This window comes from Dromaius novaehollandiae, chromosome 1 (genome assembly GCF_036370855.1).
Source record: "Dromaius novaehollandiae isolate bDroNov1 chromosome 1, bDroNov1.hap1, whole genome shotgun sequence".
NCBI lineage: Eukaryota > Metazoa > Chordata > Aves > Casuariiformes > Dromaiidae > Dromaius > Dromaius novaehollandiae.
This window is the reverse complement of record NC_088098.1, coordinates 71,832,228-71,856,118: the sequence shown is the minus strand read 5'-3', so window position 1 is coordinate 71,856,118 and position 23,891 is coordinate 71,832,228. Positions and strand designations below refer to the sequence as shown.

The following is a 23,891-nucleotide window of genomic DNA, read 5'->3' as shown; positions in this document are numbered from 1 at the left end:
GCAGAGCACTGGATAAAGCACAACGCTGCGGAGGCTGAGCCGCACCAAAGGAGTTTCTGCTTGTGCCACAGTTCTGACAAATATTCAAAGTGCTCCCATGCTTCTGCCTCAGAAATTCTGAATGGAGCTATGGGCGCGTGCAGAATGCACTGATCACACTGGGGCAAAGTCGATTTGCACATGCTGCAACAGCCATCTGTGCAGGACTTCTGGATGGCTGGCGGCCCAGCTGGATTAGCTCCTATTCCCATGCGGCTGCTGTCTGGGATTTCTCAAGATCCAGACACATTCCTTTTTCCTCTTTGACAGCATGTCCCGCCAGAAGAGGAGGAATCCAGATGAACAGCAATGTCAGACATGCTCCCATTTTGTGTGGCATCTTACATGCCTGCAGCCAGGGTGGCCATGCTTGAGAGCTACTGGCCTAACAGGTTACAGATGGGACAAATGCATATAAGCACAGCAGGAGAAAAAAAAGTTATCTGTGGTTTATTTATAGCTTGCTAAACCCTTGGAATGAAGAGAAATATTTGACACCATGCTCTCTTAATATCGTACTAACTTCTTTGCTAACAGACAGAGTTCACTTGATGTAAGAGTGCTAGCATTAATGCAACAAGTAAACGTGTTGTCCTCCCCTTTTCCTTCCCACCAAAAAAAATCTGAGCGCTGCACCTCTCTCAAGCTCCATGTGCGGGGCCTCCACCTCAACGGGGTCTGCTGGCAGCACTGTGACCTTCGTTCCTGTTTGCTGGATAAACTGCTGGAGATTGACTTGTCGCAGCTCCTTTGTCAGCTGCTCCAGTTCTTGCTCCCTGTCCTGTCGGGGGAGAGAGAACACTCACTAAGCAGCAGCAAGCACAAAGTGGAGTTTAAGCATTTTCCTTGTAATTGGCCAACTAACACTGCTTCTCCTTTTGATGAGAAAGCCTCGATTTTTAAATTCAAGTGCAGATGAAAGAGATAAAACGTATTTTAGTGTTGTGATTTAGAAAGCAAACCAACACTCTGTATTACTTGCTAGGGGTTACTACTGGTCTATTTATATTGCTTCTTGGACCACTAGCATATGTTTGTGTCATCTGAGAATAATGCTAGCACAACAGAAGTGAGCAAATATAGGTAGTAGCAAGCACTATGTAAAATGCATTAATTGAGCATTGGTCTGGCACCAATTCCTGGCTCTGCCGTGAATGTCCAGCATGACTTGGACAACTTATTTAGTTCTTCTGTTGCTAAAAGGAGGTTATTTCCTCTCCTTGTTCTTTGCATTTTCTGTTTAGAGTGTAAATTCCCTTGTACAGAACTCTCTCACTCTGCAAGCATACTGTGTTTCATACAATGGAGCCCAAATCCTGGTGGGGCCACCACCCCCTACCATAATCATTTATGATCTTCCTCAACAGTCTAATTATGGCATGATATGCAGAACGTACAGCTCCAATAGATATGATGTTCTTAGACCGAGTTTTTTTTCCTCACACAGATTCAGCTTCATTAGCAGAAAGAGTTGCATCTCATGCACTGCTCTTGAAGGGCCAGAATGGGCTTTGCCTTTTTGGCCACACAAGTGATAGGCCAGCTACCCAGATCCTAGGTAGCATGTCTGTGGCCATTTCCATTCAGCTAGTACCACTACATCCTACTTTTAGCAAGAGAGGGAAGCTGGGTCAAGCTTCTTCTCCCTAATTATCTTGGGCAAGCAGAATTATACAGGAAATCAGAGATCAGAGAACCATTTTGCTCATCTGTTCTAGGAACAGTCCAAAAAGAGCATTAAAGTCACTATTGAGATTGAACTCAACAGATAGTAAGAAAAATAACAAAAGTGAAATCTAAATTAGGGCCTTTTAAATGCCATTTGCTTTGTCACTGATGCATTTCCATTGTACCTGTTCAAATCTATTCAGATCATGTGGTTGGCCTCAACTTCCTGTGCTAGATTTTTATTTCCATTCATTTGCTAAGAGCTTTCACAGGAACAGGACTGAGAAATGGAAACCAGGCCAGCTCCAAAGTTTAAGATGATTCTAAAGAAAAACTCCTCACAATTTCTTTTACATCCATTAGGTTCTACAACTGGGCACTCAAGAGACAAGGAATTCTCAAATTATATTTATTTACCAACATGTTAATCCTGCAGCTCGGTTTTCCATGAGATTGTTTGAATAATAATATAACAAAGTTGTCACTGAAGAGAATTCAATTAAAAAAAGTCAAACATGCAAAGTAGCAGAACTAACATCATAAAAAGCTTGTTCTTGACATGTTTCAGTTTTCACAGGAAACAAGGTAAAAATGTTAAGTGTCTCCCCAAATCCTATTGGCTTAAGCTCCTAATTTTGTATCTACTTGTGAAATTATTTAGTGAGGTTTTTCAGTTGAGGAAGGGTAGCTTTTTGACATTTAAAATCTTCTTCTAGAAACAGGGAGATCAAAGAGTGTTGCAGCTGATTCTTAAACTAAACAGCCTCATGCTCTTGCAAAGTAACAGTGACCAGAAGAAGGGAGTGAAAGAAGTAGGAGAAATTACTAGAAATTTTTCAACTGCCTAGTTGAAAACGCCAACTGCCAGTTTTTATCACTTTAAATCTAGCAAACCAAAATTTTCTTTCCTTCCTTATTCAGAGGTCAAAAACAAACAACACCCTCCAACTCCCTCCTGCCCCCCCAAAATCCAAAAAAAATCTCACACAACTTTTCCAGTTTCAGGTCAGCTAGTTCTATGAATGTTAACATATAAACTTTCAGCATGTAGGAAAATGTTTCTCTGTTCCTTTCCCCAGACTGTGTAATAGAGCTGAACTGATTTTCTTCTGACCTTCCAGATAAGTGCGCCTTTAGGTTTAGAACAAGCCTGGAAGATTTCAACTTAACAGGAGGTTGTTTGAGAAAGTTAGACCCTGGCCTACGGAAAAAGGAGCGAGAAAGATTTTGAACTCAATTGTAGCCTCAGTGGGTATTACCTAGGATTGCTAAAAATACATAAAAAGGACTTGTAACATTTTCAGTCAGCACAAATCTGTAAGTTCAATGTCTCTGGAAACTTAGGATAGATATATATGGCCTAAACAGCTTACAGTTTTCATTCTTTTTGCTGTGGAGGAAAAGGTTACATTTTTTCCCCTTGTTTAATAAAAACAGCTTAAATTGACATGGTTCTGGGAGATCAGGAGCAAGGATGCAAAATCCCTTTACATACTCACAGTAGAGTCATGTTACTGGAACTGTGGTATTGTGGAATACAGTAACTTTGAATGGTGGAAATGCAACAAGAACCACAACTCAAACTGATGCACAAAGCCTCAATCATATGGCACATGGTACATTAAAGTGACAGAAGTAAGTTTGATCTCCAGAGTCAGTCTCATTCACCTCTCCGCTACAAACTGGATTTCCATTTATATTTATTCTTTCACACCCTATTAAGTTTTAAGTGATACATTAACTGTTGCAAGGAAGTAGAGACTGGATTCTCTAGTGACACACATGCCACAAAAGCCTGAGGTGGAGAGAAAATCCTGAGCACCAACAAATCAAAAAAGAAAAAGGAGGTACTATTCTTCAAAACAACTGCCTTGTAAAGTAGCAGTTGTTTTAGCTCTACATCCATCTATCCAGATGCTGCTTTTGGATTTTTCTATCTTTTTAATGCATTTTTTGGGTGGTGGATAGACCCAGTGAGAATCAGAAGTTTAGCCTCAGAAAAGGTAAAGCAAAGATAATGCAAGTTGCCTTTAAATTTGGCAGTATGAGGCACTGAGCTGCCAAGATTTAGTACTCAAATCCTCAAGATATCTGACCCCAAATCTAAAGGACCACGGCCCTGTTTAACACCTGACAGTACAGCAATCTGCCTGCTAGCTCTAAATACGCTATTGTTCATCTAGGAGATGTTATTTGTCTGTGCTGTAAAACAGTCGAGACCCATTAGTGCAGCACTACACCAGAGCTAATGAGCACTACCTCTCTGCAGGGCAAAGTAGCTACCTGAACTGCCATACAGATGCAGTCATATTGTATCCAGCTAGTTTGGTTGATGTTAGCTCTGGTATTTCTCTATCACGCTCCACTGCATGGTGAAGACATGCTTCAAATGATTTCTCAGAGGTCACCAGACAGCCAGTGGACAGTAGCAAACCAAAGCTGCTGCTGACAGGGAAGGACCTGAGAGAGCATGTAAATGTTAAAGGTTGCACATCACATTCAGCACCAATCTTGGAAATCACCTAGGCCTTCTGAACGTTCAGGAACAGATCTACCAAAGTCTTTACTGTTTACTTCGAGGCACAAAGAACTGGCTTTTGTTTTTCTATTTAAAAAAAATATTTGAAAGAGTAAAACACACATAAGTGGAATTAAAATTGCCTGCTCTTAAGATTTGCTGAAATACAATTTTAAGTGAGGAAAACAATGCTTTCTTCCTTTATGCTCAAATTCGCTGTGGAGAATTTCTTATGTTTATTTTCATTGGCTCTAAATCTGTTAAAGAAGAGTTCAGTACAATCAGGTCTTTGACTTTTCTTTAGCGATAGATAAAAAGGACGTTCTTACCTGTAACCGTTTGGTAGCTTGGCCCAAAGACCTTTCTACAGCTTTAATGCCATTTTCCAATCTTAGACTTTGCTGGCCCTGAATATCAATTTCACCTTTCACCTTCTCAATCTTTTCTTTGACCTCTTCTTCATTCACTTGGGATTCTTGAACTTCCCGCTGCAACTTCTCTGCTTCAAGGCCACTTTCCATACTGTGGATTTGAGACATGTATTCCTTTAGCTTGCTTTCACACTCCAGAATCCTCTGCCTCATCTCCTGGAGCTGCTCCTTCAGCTGTTTTTCATTCTCTTGCTCAATCTGTAGCTCATTTTCCCAGAATTCTTCCTCTTCAATCTCTACTTCATTCCTTTTGATCTTCTGCTCTAGTTTGAGAATTTCTTCCTCCAGGCTGGAATTATACTTTTGTTCCCAGTAGCGGATCTCAGCATCATTGGACTCCAGCTGTTTTTCAATGCACTGAAGTTTCTCTGTCTGGAGGTGAATCAGTTTCTTCAGCTCATCTGCTGTTGTTTTACAGTTGTTGAGCACCTTTTGCTTGAACTCGGATTCTTTACTTTTACCAAAAATGTCCATTAATCCTTTTGCCCCCCCAGTGAAAGTCAGAGATTTCCTTTTTGGCTCTCTCCTTTTTATTGATTTGTCATTCTGGGGCCTCAACTTGGCTAACGGAGGTAAGCTTTGCCGATACAAAGTTCTCTCTGGTATTCGAGCAACGCTGTCTGAAGTTGGCCTCTCGCTCAGGGAGGGCCCAGTGCGACGCAGTATTAACTGCACGTCGCTGGCGTATTGTCCCCATTTGTTCAGCGAGATGATGGGATTTTCATGAGGCGCCAAGTGCCTCTCTGTATCTCTCCATTTTTCTATCAGCGTGTACCTGCCGGTGCGACCTGCGGGAAGCAAGAGGAGCCGTGAGCGGGGGAGGCGCAGGGCCGAGGCAGCCCAGGAGAGGGCGCTGCCGGATAGCGCTGGCCGGGCGGCGGCAGCGCCGGGGCCGGGGTGGGGGGCCGCCCGCCCGCCCCGCGGCGCCCCCCGCGCGAAGGGGCCTCCGCCCCGCCGGGCGCTGCCTCCCGTCCGAGCAGCGGCGCCGGCTCCCCGCGGGGCTCGGGCCGCGTTTTAGAGTTTGCGGCGGAACTGGGGTGGGAGGCAGGCTAGGAAGGCACGCACACAAGTTTAGCGGGAGAAAAAAGCAGCATGCACAGGATCCGTACGTGCACTGCTTTGAAAATTCGTCTTAGAGATGCTTGTCCACATGCCCCATTTGCGCACACAGCCTTTTAGCAAGAAAGGTACTCCCTAACAACTGATGAGAACAGCTAGGTAATAATCTTAGCACATTTTCCTCAGGTTAAAGCACCACCTGCCTTGGCGCATATTGAGCCAAGTACAACGCATATTAGTTATTTTGATTGTAAATTATGTCAGGAAAATTTTCTCAGCACACAAAAGTAAATGAACAAACAATTACTGCATTTACATGGAACGTGCAAGTGAAACTGCAGCACCCCAAGCTTTTTTTTCCCCCAGGTCTGAAGTCGCTTAGAACAAGTGACCTCGTGATGTTGATTCCTAGCAGCATCCCAGTAGAGCTACAGTGTTCTATATATATCCAGAGGAAGAAAGCAAGAATAGTTTCTTGTTTTTTATACCCACAAAGAAAACTCAAATATTGCTGTTTATGTATTTGCTTTTAAACTGTACCACCAATCAGACACAACTGTTTATGATTGACAGAGACTTAATTCCCCATCATATTCCTCCCCGGTTAGCTGAGAAACGGGAGAAAGCTGACTCAAAGCCCCAATCAGCCTTTTGTCAACTCACATGACCGATGGCAACATTGCTGATGTGACAAAACTGCACAGATCAGAGCATGCAGAAGGGACCAGCAGAGGCTGCCAGAATTGGCAGCAGTGACTTTGGCTACCCACACAGACTATTAATCCATAACAGTAGCTCAGCAGTTCCTTGCGGGATATACAGGATTCAGGAAGATGCTGCATATCTCGAATCCTTTAATGACTATCGGGATGTTTTCTGAGCTCTATATAAACAGCTAGCGGTACAATGCAATACAGTTTACTTTTAAGGGTACTGAGAAGTGTAACTTGCATCTAAGGATTAAATTGTGCTGCCAAACACATTTAATTGAGCTTAAGGGTCCTCTTCCTCTGACACTCCTTATAGGATGCTTTGAATGCTACAAAAAGACAGCATTTGAGGTTTTCACCAATTGTTTTATCATTTCTAAACACTCCTACTACTCTGAGATAAAGAATTCACCAAATGCAGGAGAAAGTTTCCTTAATCATGAAAGTGCCTTCACTTAAAAGCTGCAGCATTGTTTACAGAAAGATGTGAAAGATTAACTGCTTTTAAAGGGTGCTATCTCAATGGATTTCCAAACAGCTCTACAATTACCATTAACCTTAAAAAAAAGTTAGCTATTTTAATACTATATATGTACACACAGACTTCCATGATAGATGATCATTTAGATGAGAATTTGTTTCATTACAAGTGCTTAAAAAGCCAGCCATTTATGCAACTAGGCAGTGGGGAGGAACAGATTTAATTATCAGTGGCTACCCATATAATGTATTTTCTTTCCGTTGTCCACCTGCCCAACCACTGCACTTTTCCCAAAGGAACTAAACCATCCCAGTCTGAGGCTGGAGATCAGCCTCTGGCCTCCCACCACAACACTTGCACAGACTCCCCACCTGGAACTGCTACGAGACAAGCTCCATGGTGGCAATTAACACAACTATGTGGCCCCCTAAAATCTGATGTTGTCAGACCAGCCTTAGAAAGAGCTCCCCAGGATATAGCTACTGCAGTGGAAATGTTTCCTCTGGTCTCACTTCCTCACAATTAGCTCACAATGCTAAAAGAACCAGAAAAATCAGCTTGACAGGCACTAACCAGAAAACAGGCTACTTCGGCTGACGGGTCATACTAGCAATAGTTAGCTGGCCAAATAAGAGAACAACAACAAAAAAAACCTGTGTTCACTTCCAAGTTAGGAGTGAGAGCTCAAAGAGAACACCAAGATTTGGCTGATAGTAGTCAGCAAAACAAGGAAGCAGCATAGGGAAAAAACAATCCAAATCCTTATTACCTTATAAATAAATGACTTGAGGTAAGCATTGGAAAAAAAAAATCTATCAACATACCAACCTGCTTGGCCAACACTCTTAGAAACAGATTTAAAGTTTATTGTAAAGTACTTTAAAAACAAGTTTACTATGCCAAGATACAAAGTCAGAGATTTTTGCCAACCCACAATATCGTGCATTGATTCATGCAGATTTATAGTAGGCATCAGTGTAATTACAGGAAAAATAAACATAGCGCTGTTCACCATGGCATACTAACAATAAAATCCTGAAGAAAAATGAAGTAAAAACATACTACAGAATGCAGGACAAAGGTTGTATTTTACTACTCTGTTTTGTTAATCTTAAAAGCTTTCAGCTTTCATCTTGCAATCATGGTAATGCTACTAAAATTCTTGTTGTGTCAGAAACAGCCAAGTTCAAAGAGGTCTTAAAACTGTAAACAGAGTACCTCTAGGTGTGTGATCAGCACGCAATTTCTATTCACTTTGCTATTAAATGCACTACTTAAAAGAAACATAACAAGAGGCAAAAAAAAGGGGAGGGGAAATAAAGCTAGCAATCTCAACCAAAAATGAATTAAGGAATTAAGTGAAGCACTTGCCAAGAACTATTTCCATCTTGGATTACAGTTCCGAATCAACACGCAGTCCTACGTAATGAACTCAGCATTCAAGATCCACATAAAGGGAAAAGTATTTTGTAGAAGTATTTATACAGTTGAACAGCCACACTTGGAGTTCAGTATTAGCCTAAAACAAAGCTACTCTCATCTGAGATCATTACTGCTATTCAGGCTATTTACTACACAGATTAATCCTGTCTAATGCAAGCAAACACAGTTGTGGCTGTCCAGGTGTTGTTACTTCATGAATGAAAGGATCAACAAGTTAATTCAAAATTAATGGCAGAACCTTTCAGAACACAGGCATCCTTATAACTGTTATTTTTGATGTGCCACCGTTTACAAGGAGGAAGCAGGTTGCTTTGATTGTTAACAAAGAACAGCTCAGTGCCAGTATGCTGCTTCTCGTTTTACACGTTGTCCATAAGCTTTCTGAAAGAGAATTTTTTTTTGTGTTTATGTAGAACTTAGCAGAACTGAGTCCTTCCTCATTCATGCAAGTCTTGTAATTTTAAAAATGAAATTGTTACAGTTGTATTCACGTAATGTGTCCCATATCAGCAATCAAATATTCATTAAACCATACTGTATTTTTCTGAGTTGTGTAACACATTTACTCTTACGCAGATTTATAAAGTATTTGCAGGTAAGAAAGTCAGATGAGCAGTTAAGCTGTCAATGCAAGGAGCTGCCAAAGCACAGCTTCAAGTACTGTGTTGATGTCGACAAGGGGTTATGTGTCTTGTTAGAGGACCCCTTAACTTCTGAAAACACTTTTTTGCTGTTTTTATGACATACCAGTGTAACACATTAGACTAATTCGATTTTTTGGATACTTCTATTGCACCAATAAGAACGGTACAAAAATTATCCAGACAGCCCCAAACAAGCACCGTGCTGTACTCCATGATTTGCTCTGCAGACAGCAGCAATTCAGGGGCTGAAAAGCAGCACAGGGCCTCTCCACCCCATTCACAGGCAAGCCACCTTTTGTTAATATTCTGCGTTGATCCACTAAATCTGATGTGTACCATATAGTATTACTATCTCAAAACAATCAACAAGAATTCATCTCTGTTGTGTGAGGCAGTGGATTACAAGCTGCATCAGAAGTACATGTATGTTTACGTATATAAAGCACACTGCGCCTGCACCAAGGGTCATTGTTAAGATTGAACGGGTCAAGTTTAAGCCTGAGGCTACCTAAGCATACAAACTTACCACACTTTCTATTAATACAGGAATATCTTCAAAACAACCTTTTATTTAAAAGTAAGAGAGATCAAAAAGGAGAAAAGGACTCCAGAACTTGGATGCTCCGACAGCCTGCAGCTAAACTGGCAAACAGCCTGCGTGCAAGGGTTTGAACCCAGCTCTTCTAACATCCATAGGTACAACTTTTTCAATGAGACATTAAAGAGCTAACGACAATCAATGTCCTGGATCAGCTGCTGCTCTTCTGTACAGCCAAACACCAAGCTCTGGACCCGAATGCCCATGTCACATGCCCACCCAACGTAGCCTTGGTTTGAGACTGACCTAGCTCTGAGGATTTTGATACAGATTCCATTACAATGAACTGTGATTAAACGAATGAAATATAAGGAACAATTTACTTGAGACTTTTTTTTTTTAAACTCTCAAGAGGTGGACTTTTAAATTATACTTCAACAAAGGTAGTAGGACATACATAACTGTTATTCACTTTAAAGCTTCTCAGTATGCATTTCCAGTTGCAGCAGTACACGTATGCAACTATTTTTGCTGCTAAAACCAAAGTGACAGTTCAAAAGGAAAAGTAGCAGTAGTAACGCTTCTCATGCAACACTTTGATAGGACTCAAACTCAAGAGATTATCAATACTGTGTTTCAAGACAGAAATGATTCATTTCTGTCCTCCCTCCAAAAGACTGCATTAGCCTATACATGCAAAGCATTTTGGGGACAGGGACTGCATTTGTTGTATGCACATAGAACAATACACCACGTACAACACACATCTTTGCCTTGTCTTTCCAGTCAGGCTACAGAAGTTTACTTTAAGCATCATGCGAGACCCATCCTCTCATTAAGTGTCTCCCATGCTTCATGGCCAGGACTACAGCAGCAACTCAGTGCAAGCAGGTGTTGTCTCCTAAGTTGTTCCTGCAAAAGGTGGTGAGATGAGTAGTCTTAAATACTCAGGTATCTTTCTTCCCTAGGGAAAGGGCCTGGGGGGAAGGGAGAGGGCAAAAGCAGGCCTCTGTCACCAGACCTCATGCAGCCTTGCTCCCAGCCTTTCCTCTTTCCCTAACACCCCCAGGACACACTAGGTCCTTACAGAGTTGCTCTCTGGCAGGCATGCTTCTAGCTCCCATTTTTCCCCAGGGATCCTGTCACCTACTCTGCAGTGGGCCCTGTGCCAAAGACCCTCCCTGCAAGGTGGCATTCAGGCAGAGTCTGAAAAGCATGCAGCTTCTGTTAAGTATTATGTTACACTAAGGTTTTAAGACCGCCACACTAAAAAGCAAGCCAAGCTAGTCTAGCTCTCTAACTAAATCTGAATTAGCAGCCCAAACTCAGAACAAGGCACAGGAAGAATATGCATACTGTTATCAGTCTGTGCCCACGTGTCCATAGCAGTAAAACCAGGTATGCCAACTGCATGCACAGTCTGGGCCCCTGACTGACCACAGCTCTGGGGGACACTGACGCATGTACCCCTTCCCAAGCCTGGACACAGCTTTCTGACCAACTTCATCTCCCACAGGTGGCCTTCCAACCCTAGGTGACAGGATGGTGTCTTCCTTAGCAATGAAGCATCAAGAAGGAAAAGTAATGCATAGGTGAAATCTTATAGTAAGAACTCAGAACAAGTGAAACAGTTCAGAGAAAATAGTTTGCCTTACCTAAACGGCAACAGCATTTGCTCCTGAATCTTTAACAGCACTGATGGAAAAGTAACTGCTGGCAATTTTAATAAACCCATTATGATTTGAACTGAATCCTTCTGAAATACGAAGCTGACATTTCATTCATTATGTGATACTTAAGTTAACACCCATATCAATTTAAAAAAAATACCATTCTAGCTACCTGAGAGGTCATTAAATGACAAAAATGATTAAAAGATTAAAAAAAGCCTTTAAAATAGAGATTAGAGAGCTCATATTACTCAGATTTATTAACTTGTGCCACAGTTTGTAACTATGCAAAACAATGAAAATCAGAATAGTGGTCCAGTTCTAGGAAAACACATCCAAAGAAATATATATGCTTACATCTACTGACAGTGAGGGAGATCTACTTAGTTCACTTGGTCTGGCTGTGCTCGCAAATGTGTTTTTAAGTCTTTATCAGGACTGAAGTCTTGGTTTATTACTATTATCTTTTCTCTTAAACAAAAGCATATAAAGAGTTTATCACCATCTGGTAAAACAATGCACTTAAAATCATTTCATCCTTTCAACTGCCTGTCAAAGCACCCCAAAGTAATGCACTTCTTTTAGTGTAACACATGATGGCCTGATTTCCTAGAAAGGTAAAGCAGTACAGAGGAGAGCCAGGGAAGCAGTTTGGCCAAGGTCAGACAGCAAGACATGGCAAAGCAGATAAACCAGCCCCTCTCCCAGCTGCACGTGCCACTGCTGCACTAGACGTACCACATCATTAAAGGTGGCAACAAATCCTCCCACCCAACCATCATGCCTTTCAGCAGTGGTACTGTGACTACGCTTCTGAACTGTTAAGCTTATATGATCACACCAGAGGATCACCACAGCATGCAGCTTCCTTGTACTTCCTATAATCCCTATGAATGCTGCTATTTGAAGCAGGAGAGAATGAATCCGTTAAATTCTGGGGTCAAAAATAGCACACCCAGGTTTTCAATTAAATTTAGCAGTAAACTATGTGATTAAATCAATGTTTAAGCAACACTGGCTTTTGTTTGAAAACTCCAGTTTGTACACAACTGTCCTTCCCTTTTTCTAATCTTCTTCAGAGGCAGCACTATGATTTGAGTTCAGTACAAAATTCTTTCTCTCTTGAAGTGTTTCACAGCCAGCTCTGGCACTTGCTTTAGCAGAAATTACTCTGAGGAGGGGAGCAGAGCAATGAAATGATATGATTTTTCCAGATACAGCTGTGGCTGAGCCTTACAATGCTGTAACACATGCCTGAAACAGCTTGAACAAATCTTTATTTCTATAAATCTACCTGTTTATCTTAGAGGAAAAATACTGAACAGCAATAAAGAACTGATGGCTGCATTTGCTTAATTTTAAAGAGATAGCTGTACTTCTTGTTCAGTGAGTCCATATTCTCCTGATATTGTGCTATAGCCAGGCAGCCCTAATACACAGCACTACTTAAAGCAATTTTGCTGTTTTAATTATTTACCATTGGAAATTATGATGAGAGCAGAAAACAAAAAAGGACTTTGCTGAGAAATTCAAGCTTAAATTCTGTACACTAAAAGATTCTCTCTCGGGAAACACACATGTCATTCTGGCTACAGAGGATCCACTCTAGTCTCCAGAGGGGAAGGAAATCCCAAGAAATGCAACATAAGTCCTCACAGGGGGGAGAACTGGGAAGAAATCAATTCTGAAGAAAGAGGACAAGTGTATTTGTTTCTGTGCTAATCGTTGTATTTCTCTGGAGGGTTTTTCTTTTAGATTTGAATGGAAAATATCTAGCAAAAGTCACAGTTACTAAAAATAACCTAAAAATTAGAAAAAAAACTTCACAGCCGCATTTGCCTAATCTGTCAGCTAACACAATTGGCACATATTCTTCAGGTTGGTATCTGTTTTTTTCCCCAATATTACAATGATTTTTTTCTTGAATGGAATCTTCATGTTCTTTGGACTCTAAGTCCATACAACACTTTGCAAAACAGAACCCTGACTTGATTTGCTTACCATCTCATAATACATACAACAGGTGGAAAACAACAATTTTCACTTGTTTTCAGTTGCCCAGTTTAAGAGGAGGAATCAAAATGAGTACGCAACCTTTGCAAGAAGCTGTTCCCAGCATAATTTTCACAAAATGCATGGAAAAGCTAGCAAAGCAGAAAAACATGCAGAATTTGCTGTCAAATACATATTTTTAAAGTAGACAATGATGAATGTGATAAAAGCTAGCTCATCTCTCCTAGCAAAAGTATTTTTTAAAAAAGATTCATGGTTCTCCATTTAAGCTGTGTGCTGTGGTTTATTTTTTACATTTTGGTGAGGGCTTAGTTTCTCATCCTGAAAAGATCATTTCTCTGACTTGTATTATAAGGTCAAGTCTTCCTGCTACTTCGTAATCTGCAAGCAGCTTGAGTTAAAAAAAGAAATAAAACAGTACTGGATAAAACTCATAAAAGGTAATATTAAGTGTTCTAAGATCCCAGTGGGAGGTGATTTCACACTCTGGAAACTTGCAGCTTGATAGTTTTATGTCTTACTTGAACAGAATTCCAGAGACCCTCCCTCCAGCTAAGGCATTTCTAACTCCTCCTAACTTAGAGACACCACCAATTATAGCATCCAAAATTACATCTATTTGCTAGCATTCTCTCCCTCATTTGTTAAAATATATATATATACACATGTATTTTTTAAAAAAATTAGCTTTACTGGGATTGCCAAAAGACTTTAACAATGAGGATCGAAATTCAACTCAAACCCTTTAGCCTCAAGCAAAATAGAAATTAAAAGCTAATTTGAACAGAAACTTGGAGGCAAATCATTTACTATTTCTAAATGACCAAGAGATAGACAGTGGGACAAGGAGACTGTAATGCAAGAACAGGTAACAGATGATAACCATCAGGAGTACGGACCCAAAGGGGAGAGAAAAAAAAGAAAAAGATGTTCAAGGCCTTTCCACTGAACGAGTAATAGCAACAGACACCAATTTGTAAGGAATAGGTCAGGGAGCACTATATAGGCAAGATAAGTGACAGAACGACTAATTGCCAAAGGATTAGGCTGCACTTTGGTTATGGGACCGAATCTGGTGTAAGTGGTCATAGCCTAGTACGACTTGCTATTTTTGACTAAAATAACCCTAGAATATAAGTCCATGTCTTTGCATGCCAAAAAGCTTTCTTCAGAACACAAAAGTATTATGTTATTACTGACTTTCCATGAGATGAGGGGAGGGCTGGAAACCAAAAGAGATGGAAATCTTTTCATTGCCCTTATCACAGTGGGAGATCAGGAGACAGGGCCCTGCATTTGATCGAGTGACAGGGAAGGTAATTTCTTGGAATACAAGCAATTCCATCTAAACCTAAGGGGGCAGGGGGAAAGCTTTCTTACCACGTAGGTGGTTGAATCCCGGAGCAGGTTGCCCAGAGAAGTTGTGGAGTCTCCACCCTTGGAGATATTCAAAACCCAACTGGCCATAGTCCTGGGCAACCTGCTCTAGGTGCCCCTGTTTTAACATGGGGGGGCTGGACCAGACAGTCTCCAGAGGCCCCTTCCAATTCTGTGATTCTATGCCAGACTTTCATTTTTGCATTTTTGAAATACATTGTAAAGCATTATTTTTATACCCTCTAGGACAGAGGCAGCTTCTGTTTGTCCACGAGAAGCTTCCTGAACTATAGATGTCTTAAAAGGGAACTGACAAGTACTAGTACTTTCTTCAGTGGATATGGCTGTAACATCAGTTAATTTGTAGATGCACCTAATGTTGCATTTCAACATGAACAACATACCTGTTGCAGCCCATATCTCAGATTTTTCAGTGAAGCAGGCTGTGCGTTTTTATTATTATTTTTAAATCAAGGACCCAGCAACAAATTATCAGACATGAGAAAACAAAAGGAACATCTGAAGAACTTTGAAGACAGGCCAGCAGACAGACAGTCCTGCTAAGCTATGTGACTTCTGAAGGAGCCAGACCGCAAAATGGAAAATATAAAATCACAGCCAATCAAGGAGGAAGCCAAAGACTGGCTGCTTTCCACCACCAAATGTCAGGTGAGAGCTAAAGGAATACATTTTAATAGCTTCCCATTCAAATTCAAGTGACAATAATTCCTGGTAAGCTAGTACATGTGGCCAAATCAAAGGAGCAGACATATGGTTGCTTTTCTGATGAATGGCCTGACAAAAGGGTTGGAAGATACCTCTTTGCTAAAGACAAGTGTCATTAATATTGGTATTTAACAAGTCCTAGCAGCTCCATTGAGAAACTGGGGCCCAATTATTCCAGAAGTTTTCTAGTGAGGATATTTGTTTCAAAAGAGAGTATCCAAAGGTACATGGCCTTAGATTATTTTAATTTGGCTTAATTGTGACTGATGGAATCTTTTCAGATCTCAGTCTAATAACTGAGGATACAGAAAAAACAAAGAAGGGAAATAACATGGGAGTATTGTATAGACCTGGGAGTTCGACATTTTGATTTTGGGGCAGGAGGCAAAGGAAACAGGATGGGAGAGAGAACAGAAAAGTCTACTACAAACAACCGATTTATACATAACACTTCTTAACCATCGCTAGCAAATAATCACACTGGCATAATAGTGTCTAAAAACCCTATAGGCAGAAAATGAGATATAGACGGAAGCAATTCATCAACCAATTAGCATTAAATAAAAAGCTGCCACTAACACAAACAGTAGAAGCACACTTACCAGTTAACTATTGAATCCATATTTTAGAGACATACTGACTTTCTACATTTTTTGAAGGACATTTTAAAGGTATTTGATGCATACAGATAGAGCATACACAAGTTAGCATTGTGTTCAATTCCCTTATAATACAAAATAAAAAAGTGTAAAACTTCTACTGCTTCTTCTACTACTTCTACTACTTCTTCCACTGAAAGTATATGAAAAGGATGTTCAGAAGTATATTTAACTAAACAAACATACAGAAATTCAGACAAATTGTGACCATAATTATAGGTTGAATATCTAGTGTGACCATAATTACAGGTTGAATATCTAGTTAACATTTATGGCTTTGTTTTTTTAATTACAAAAATAAATGATTTTGCAATTGAGTAGGACTGCACTAACAGTCTTGCAAAGTCTTTGGAATAGTGAAAAATGTGAAAGCTAGCCCTTAAATTATGGATTTAATTTTACATAGGATGTACTTCTAGTGTCTAAATTTAAACAGTACGTAAACCCAATTATAAAATTTTGGCAGAAAATAAGATTCAGCATAGGAATCGCTGAAGGGATGAAATTCTTATTCAGGATGCCCTTAACCACTGAGAAAGATCTGGCAAGACTGAAGGAATGTATTTTCTTGCACTGGAGCCTGAAAGATATTTCTGTGTCTGCATAAACTGTTCAACAAATAGCTAACACTGAATAGACCAAGATACCCTTTCATTTACTGAGTCAGGTGGCGTGCAAGGGTAAGAGGAGAACCTGAAGGACCTATTTTGTTGATCTATACTCTTCCCAACACAGTTAGGGATACTTAGTGTGTGTAATTTCAGTTAATGTCACTAGCTTGTGTAAGCCAACCAGTTGTTTTGCACTGCTTTAATATTGTCTTGGTACTCAAAACATCGATAGCTTAGCACTGTCTTTAGTCCAGGCTGCATTTACAATGACAAACAGCTGCATACTATTATTTAGAGAATAAACTTGTACTGAATGGAAGTTTACAGATTTCAAAGTGATATTTTTTTTTCTTATCTGTAGCAGGTTTAAAAAAAAGCTGCAAGCTTACATTGCATTCTAAGAGACTGCAAGGTTATCCTACTGTGTTTTATACATTCATGTTCTAATATTCAAGTGCAACCTCAGCTCCCATCAATTTCACTTCATTTAAAAAAAAAAGAAAAAAAAAAATCTTCACCTCATTCCCAGGAATCCAAATAATAGGGTTACTTACCAATGGCCTGAGCAAGAGCTATCACAACCTCCTGGCATGTTGTGACTTCAGTCACCCCACAAACAATTCTCTGGACTCCATCCACCCATACTTTGAGCTCCATGGTTCACCAGATCATCCAAGAGCCATGAATGCAAGTCAGTCAAGTCATAGTTGTAGATATACCAGAAACAATGCAGCAGACTCAGCAGCTAGAAGAGAGAAAAATCCAGATGTTTATTGTGAGGCATTTCCAATTTAAAAAGTAAACAAATTTAACCTAACGTCTATTGGAAGGAAAAGGCATGCAGTCTCATTTCCTTAAAAACAGTAACAGGAACAGCCCCATGCTTTGGCCATACCTACCCATTCTGTTCTTTTAGATATACCAGAAGTTTCGTTAATTTTATTTCCCAAAATATAAAAGTGATTACAAAGAGAGCATCAGAAGAAACAGTATCAAGTAAACAAGTCCAGAATAAAACCATAATGGTTCCACTAAGAAGTGCCCCACTTCCTTTATTTATTGCCTGAATGTCTCAGCAAACTGATTTTATATAAAGACACTTTCAATATTCATCCAATAATCCCTAGTGGTGGTGGTAGATGATGGTGTGGCAAAACAAGGGGGAGATGTTTTTAATGTATAGCCATCCTGGAGTCCAACCTTGTTCTCCATACAAAAACAGTTGAAGGTTCCTAATATAGGTATACCTATGCATTTAGTACCAGTGCTGGAAAGTCCTGAAAGGAAATCAATCTGGCAACAGAGATTGTTTCTGTCTTTCTCTAGAGGAAAGAGGTGCACTGGGGAAAATGCTGCTGAGGTGCTTCAGCCCCTGCCAACACTGTAGCAGTTCTATAAGTAAACAGACTTTGGCTATTATCCTTGTTTTTTTCCACGCACACTATAGTATTAAATCAAAAAACCCACACCACCTCATCTATACAATTCTTGTTTATTAACACGGCTCTACTTCACTGTAATAATGCTAAAGTCACATCATCTGATGTGGTTTATTAGCTCCCAATCCCATTAAAAAAACCCTCAAGTATTAAAAAAAAAGTGAGTGTGAGTGTGTTTTATATTTTCAGAGAGCTGCTTTTTTGAAACAAAATGCTCTGACTCTCAAAATCTCTTCCTGTACTGATTCAAATACCAGCAAAAGTTTAAAGAATGAGGAGAAGAGAGTTACAAATCTGGGGAGCTAGGTTACGACTTCGAAATCAGCCATTTGCCCTCTGCTGCCTTATTACCAACAGTCAAGGTGCTCAAAGTTTGTCAAATGTTAACTTCGAGTTAACTGCACATCTGAATACAAGTGGTTTTGCTACAGGCTCAGCTTTACTAGGAACTGTTTTTCTTCTGCATATACAGATCCATCCGGATCACGTCCCACAGCAGTTAATTTCTTGCTGGAACTCCAGAGATGCTGATTTGAAAAATTTCAAAATAACTCCAAGGAAGCATTGTCTACTTTTAAAAGAAATTCAATACTGGTGACTTTTTTTTTTCCCTTGCCTTTTAAAAAGCTTACAAGATAGTTAGGTTATTTAAGCAGATAGAAGAATACATAAACCTTAATACACTGAAAGCAGATCATGTATTCAGGTAATTCCCCATGGATACAATGATAAAACTGATGAAAATATTTTTGAAGAGTTAAGTACCAGGAAAATAGACATCACAGAGAAAGAAATCTGAAAGTTCTTTAGAGAAGATCAGTGAAGGCAAGCAGGCTTGGTTTACACAAAAAAGGGAATCTGATCATGCTGGTGGATTTAACAGAACTGCACTTGGAGGCAGAAAAACTTAGGAAGTAAATACTTAGTATAGTCCATGTTTTACAATCTGTTATCAGAACTGCTTTCTCCTTAGAAAGCAAACAATTCTTTCTGTATTAAAGAGAGACATTAGTCCAGCCCTAGAGCTACAATAGAAAGATTATTCCCCTTTCTGCAACCAAATACTTGGTTTAACAACTGACAAACATCAACACATCGTCCAGAAGACACACTGATCCTCATCAGAAAAGCTGTGACATTCAGCAACACTGCACCTCAAACACTGTTAGAGCCAGAGCCATCACCACAGACTGACAGGACGAGCTTTAATGGAGAAGTACAAGGCAATTCTGCTGTAAAGTCAGTCCAGCATACACCCAGAAATCCTTGCCCAGAAGTACTCACTCAGAACACAAAAGAAAAAGAATATTCAAATCCAAATGTACCAGTAAAATCAGATTTCAAAATATGCTTGTATCATTAATCCACAAAAGACTGAAAGCTTTTAAGAATACCAACATGCACAGAATTATAGTCAGAGACATTAGTAAGCACCTGAAAAACCCAGAGAGATCAATATTTTAAACAAATGTTTTCCTGAAGAGTTACACACTTCAAAAAAACAAAACAAAACAAAAAACCTACTATCCACAGGCATTAATAGTATACAAATACAGAAACTGTTCAGCCAGGTAAGACCATTTTAATGTACCAATAAACTAAGCAGAAGGTGGTCTTTTGTCAGCCTGTGATCTAACAGTGACTGAGAAAACACAGAAAAGGCCCTATCAGTCACTTCTGTTGCTTACTCCTGGAAAGGTTGTCTTCACAAATAAACAGACCTCACATTCCAAGCCCAACTGTAAGGAACTTTATTAATTAACTTGGTATCTTGCTGAGAGTTGAATAGTTCAGATTTACTGGCACAAAACAAGTCGTCTCTCTATGTGACAACACACACGTCAGCAAAGAATCCAACAGCTCTAATTGTTTTGCTGTCTGTCAACATCCAAACTATTATTTCAATTTAGCAAGCCAGCAAGCGCATTTTCCCCCACAGTCAGCACACATAATGAACAGCTTTGCATTCAGTGCAGATCAGTTTTGGTCATCTGTTTTCCTAATGTTAGTCTTTTTTTTTTTTTTTTTTTTTTTAAAAAAAAGAAAAAAATTAAAAAGAGGCACCATTTAATACGGCAATACTTGCTGACACTCCCAGTTTTTAAAATAACATTCACTAAAGCAGCAAATGATCTGAACAGTTTCTTCGAAACAGTTTGAGTTCGGGGAAATAACTGCCATTCTTTTTATTTTTTTTTTTAACGGGCAGATAGTTTTAATAGAATAAATAGCAACAGTGAAACAATAAAAGCAGCCTGCAGTTTATGCTCCCATCAGAAAGATAATATAGACTAATGTGCAGGACTCAAAGGACTGTGTGCACCAAAATCACTAGTGGTATGCTTTCAGAGATCTGTCAGTCACTAAAAATGAAATGCTCACAGAGTATTGGAAACTTATGATCTGTACACAGAAATCACTGTCACATTATAGTTTCTAAACAAAGCTAACTTATAATAAATCAAAAATAATCTAGAATAAATTTAGTTTCTAGGACTACACAGTTAGAGTTTACAGAAAAGTCTGAAGAGAGAAACTTTTGGCCTTGTATCTCTCGCTGCTTCCCAATTATATCTCCATACCACTTTTTATAGTAGTATTTGTTTTTCTTTTGAATGTATTCAGTTCTTTATTTGTTTACAGTTAATTCATGTACTATTAATGGCCTCATTTGCCTTTTCACTGAGGTCCACTTTGACAGCCCCCAAATATATTATTCACACTTAAGCTTTTGTCCAAAACGTACTCCATGCTTTCAAAACACAGAAGGCAAAACAACGCTTACCTCCAATAGCATACAAATGTCTCTTGAAGCAAGTGGAAAGAGGTGGAGGCAGAAAGCTCACTTGAGGTTTCATAATCCTGTAAGTTCAAAAATAGTTCATCTTACACATAACTTATTTTGGCAATGATCGGGAATAGGAACAGAAAGCTAATTTACTGTGGAGAGGGACACAAGCTGAATCATGCCTCTGATCACAGCTTCCCTGCTCTTCGCCAGTTCCTCAGCGATGAGCTCTGTAATGACAGGTATTTGTGATAGGAACCACACACCTGAAACTGGACATGGCTCAGCCACATCCTCTCCTCTCTCACATGCTTTCTCTTTTTCACTACCTTGTCTGGAATCTCCTCACTTACTCTCTTTGCCAGGCATTAAGCAGGTTTCCCTAAATCCTTCTTTTGTCCTATTTGGCTGAGATCTTTTAGGCTTTTTCTTTTTTTTTTTTTTTTTGGGGGGGGGGGGGGGGGGGGGAAGAGGAGGTAGAGAAAACTCCAGCATACATATATGCTGCTATTTTGCTACCTCTTCACAGCTTGTATACAAACTACAAAAAGGCTGATGCTTCACAGATGAGCAGAGCTGATAAAACATGCAGGGCACTCTGTGTGTGTTTAGGAGAAAGATAGTCTAAGCAGATGCTTGCAAAACCTATCTATCTTCGATGCAAGTGTTAAGTCATGAGGAAACCATGAGAGCTAAAACTAAGATGCTGATTTCACCTCATCTCTAATCTTCACAAGGTCCATGTCAACTGAAAGCTGCATGGATCTGAAATCAGGGTTAAAATTCTGCTGCACCTGAACTCAACTGCAGAATTTCTCCAAATATTCCAGTAATTCTTTTTCTGCTTGCCCCACTAAATAAGTAGCATGCTGTTCAGTATATTTAAAAGTGATCATGCCTTAATTTACAATTACCTACGAATAAACATTGCATAGAGTTTGCCACTTTTTCCTCCGTTTCTCACTCTCTATGCACTGGCCCAAATTGCTTGCTTTTCCCCGTTGTGATACAACACCAACTTTGGACAAATAAATGGCTTGTTCTATGCAGGTTGCTGCTTGGAAGCTGTTAATAAGAATAGCTAGGTGCAAGCAAGAATTTGAATCAACAAAAATTAACCAAGCACAAAGAAGACAGTTCAGCTACCCTGAAAAGGCCTATAAACACATCTAGAAAGGTATGACATTACCCTTGGTGACCAGGGATGCATTTGGCAGACTTTCCCTGGCATACGAACTCTTGTGTAGAGCAATAAAGTAACATTTTCCAAATGGATAATCGGCTACTGGAAACAAGCTAGCTAGTATTTACCAAAAAGCCTCCTCCCTTGGATTGATGAACAGGAAATATTCCAGAAGAAATTCTGCTTCCCATCAAAGAACAGCAAAAACTTATAACAGCAGGTTCTGGTTTTGAAATTTGTTGTGAATGCAGGACTTTCTTGTAAACAAAAATGTTTACAAAGGGGTAGGATCTATATTTTTAGTGGGACTAAGTGACTTCCTATTAGTGTTATTCTTTTGATCTACGAGAGGAGTGCTCAGAGGTAATAAGCACTGCTTCAAACAAACAGAAGACCCCACAGCCACAAAGATGGTAGTGTTGGGAATGAGGCTCAGAGGGAGCTTAGCAGCAAGGAATTTTCCTCACCTGGGACTGGCGAAAAGATAGCCCAACACTTGTCTATATGAAACAGGTCCAAATTCAGATGCCACAGTTGTTATCCAAGACACGCACACACTATATACTAGCTGTAACAGGACCAGACAACACCAATATACATGTTCACACAAACTCTTAATTACAAGAGATTGTAACAATGACTGACAGAAATCTGGTCTCCAGATAATCTAGAACTCCCCCAAAGTCCAAAATTCAGTTTCCCATGTAAATTACTAACTTACTTGCATCCAAGAAGCCTCAACTGGCTAGTCCAGGAGCTGTTGAAAACTTCACAGTTTATTCTTAAGCAGCCCAATGAAGATAAAAAAAATATGGAAAAGAAATGTTGCTTTGAAGTAGGGGTTCCCCCTACTCACAGAGCATCCCCCATCTCTCATAGAGATGGGCAGAAAAAACAAAATGGAAGAGAACTGGTTAGAAGTATTTACTATTAATCTGGGTGTTTGGTTTGGGGGGGAATAAAAGGAGGTGAAGGATTTAAACACACCTTTTGTCATCTCTTTTAACAATCAATTTTATTGGTGACAAATATCAAATGAATTAGTAATTAAAATAATCCCTTTGCCTTGACAATTATACTAGTAACTTCAATATTTAAAATCCATTTTCAGTCTGATTTCATGAAGTTCATTTGTCTTTAGGGTGCCATCTTCCCTCACAATGTCTTGAACCCAGTCCCCGTATCTCTTGACTGTGCTGTGTCTGCCATTCTAAGCCATCTGGCCAATATGTAAATTCGGTTGCCTTTTCAGTTACCCAGAATGAGCTGACTACTGTCTGGTCAGAGACCTCAGCACAATGTCTTTTCCCCTTTCTTCCCTAGTCAACAGAAGAGATGGAGCCTGATGGAGTCAAGTCTTTACTGTCCCTCATGACAATTAATGAATAATTCAGTTAAGCTGAAGGCCACAACAGGATACCTAAATCATCCCCAAATTCATCAACAGGGCATCAGTGCTCTTCCTTCACTGTCATCAGTTAGCTTCACCAAGTTGGCTCATGACTAAAAGTAATGAGCTGAGGAAACCTGAGACACGGTGTAGCAAAAATTCAACTGCAGCACAAATCACGATTTATCAATCTGGGGGCCGCAGTATGGGAGATGAGGTAGCTAGAAAGCTTCATGATCACAGACTGTACCTAAAATTTGCATGCTTTCATAGAAAACTAACTTCTAGCCCACTGTTGCTGCATTAGGTTGATAGTTAGACTGGTAATACTTTCAAAACCACCACCCTCTGTAACACCTTGTACCTTGACTCACATTTTTGAGGCAATGAGGCTTGGCACAGCTCAGTGTTTCAGAACACTTTAGGATCACCACAAAATGGTTTGAAAGAAAACAAAGCAGCAGGTGAGCTAATTAAGCAGATGGCTTATTAAAATCTCTTTAT

General features: G+C 39.8%; 1 protein-coding gene across 8 annotated transcripts in view; it reads right to left on the bottom strand.

Moving 5' to 3' along the window:
• Window positions 1-23,891, bottom strand: part of RASSF8 (Ras association domain family member 8) — an 88,713-nt gene that overhangs the window by 5,714 nt on the left and 59,108 nt on the right. For 6 of the 8 annotated variants that reach the window (XM_064516229.1, XM_064516236.1, XM_064516219.1 and 3 more), the window contains 4 exons: window positions 20,812-20,888; window positions 17,142-17,332; window positions 4,555-5,444; window positions 676-820 (listed from right to left, as the gene is read on the bottom strand). In XM_064516229.1, the coding sequence (XP_064372299.1) occupies window positions 676-820; window positions 4,555-5,444; window positions 17,142-17,244 (1,138 nt within the window). In that variant the 5' untranslated portion in view covers window positions 17,245-17,332; window positions 20,812-20,888. The remainder of the gene's footprint in view (window positions 1-675; window positions 821-4,554; window positions 5,445-17,141; window positions 17,333-20,811; window positions 20,889-23,891) is intronic. The other 2 variants (XM_064516223.1, XM_064516258.1) reach the window with 1 other exon arrangement.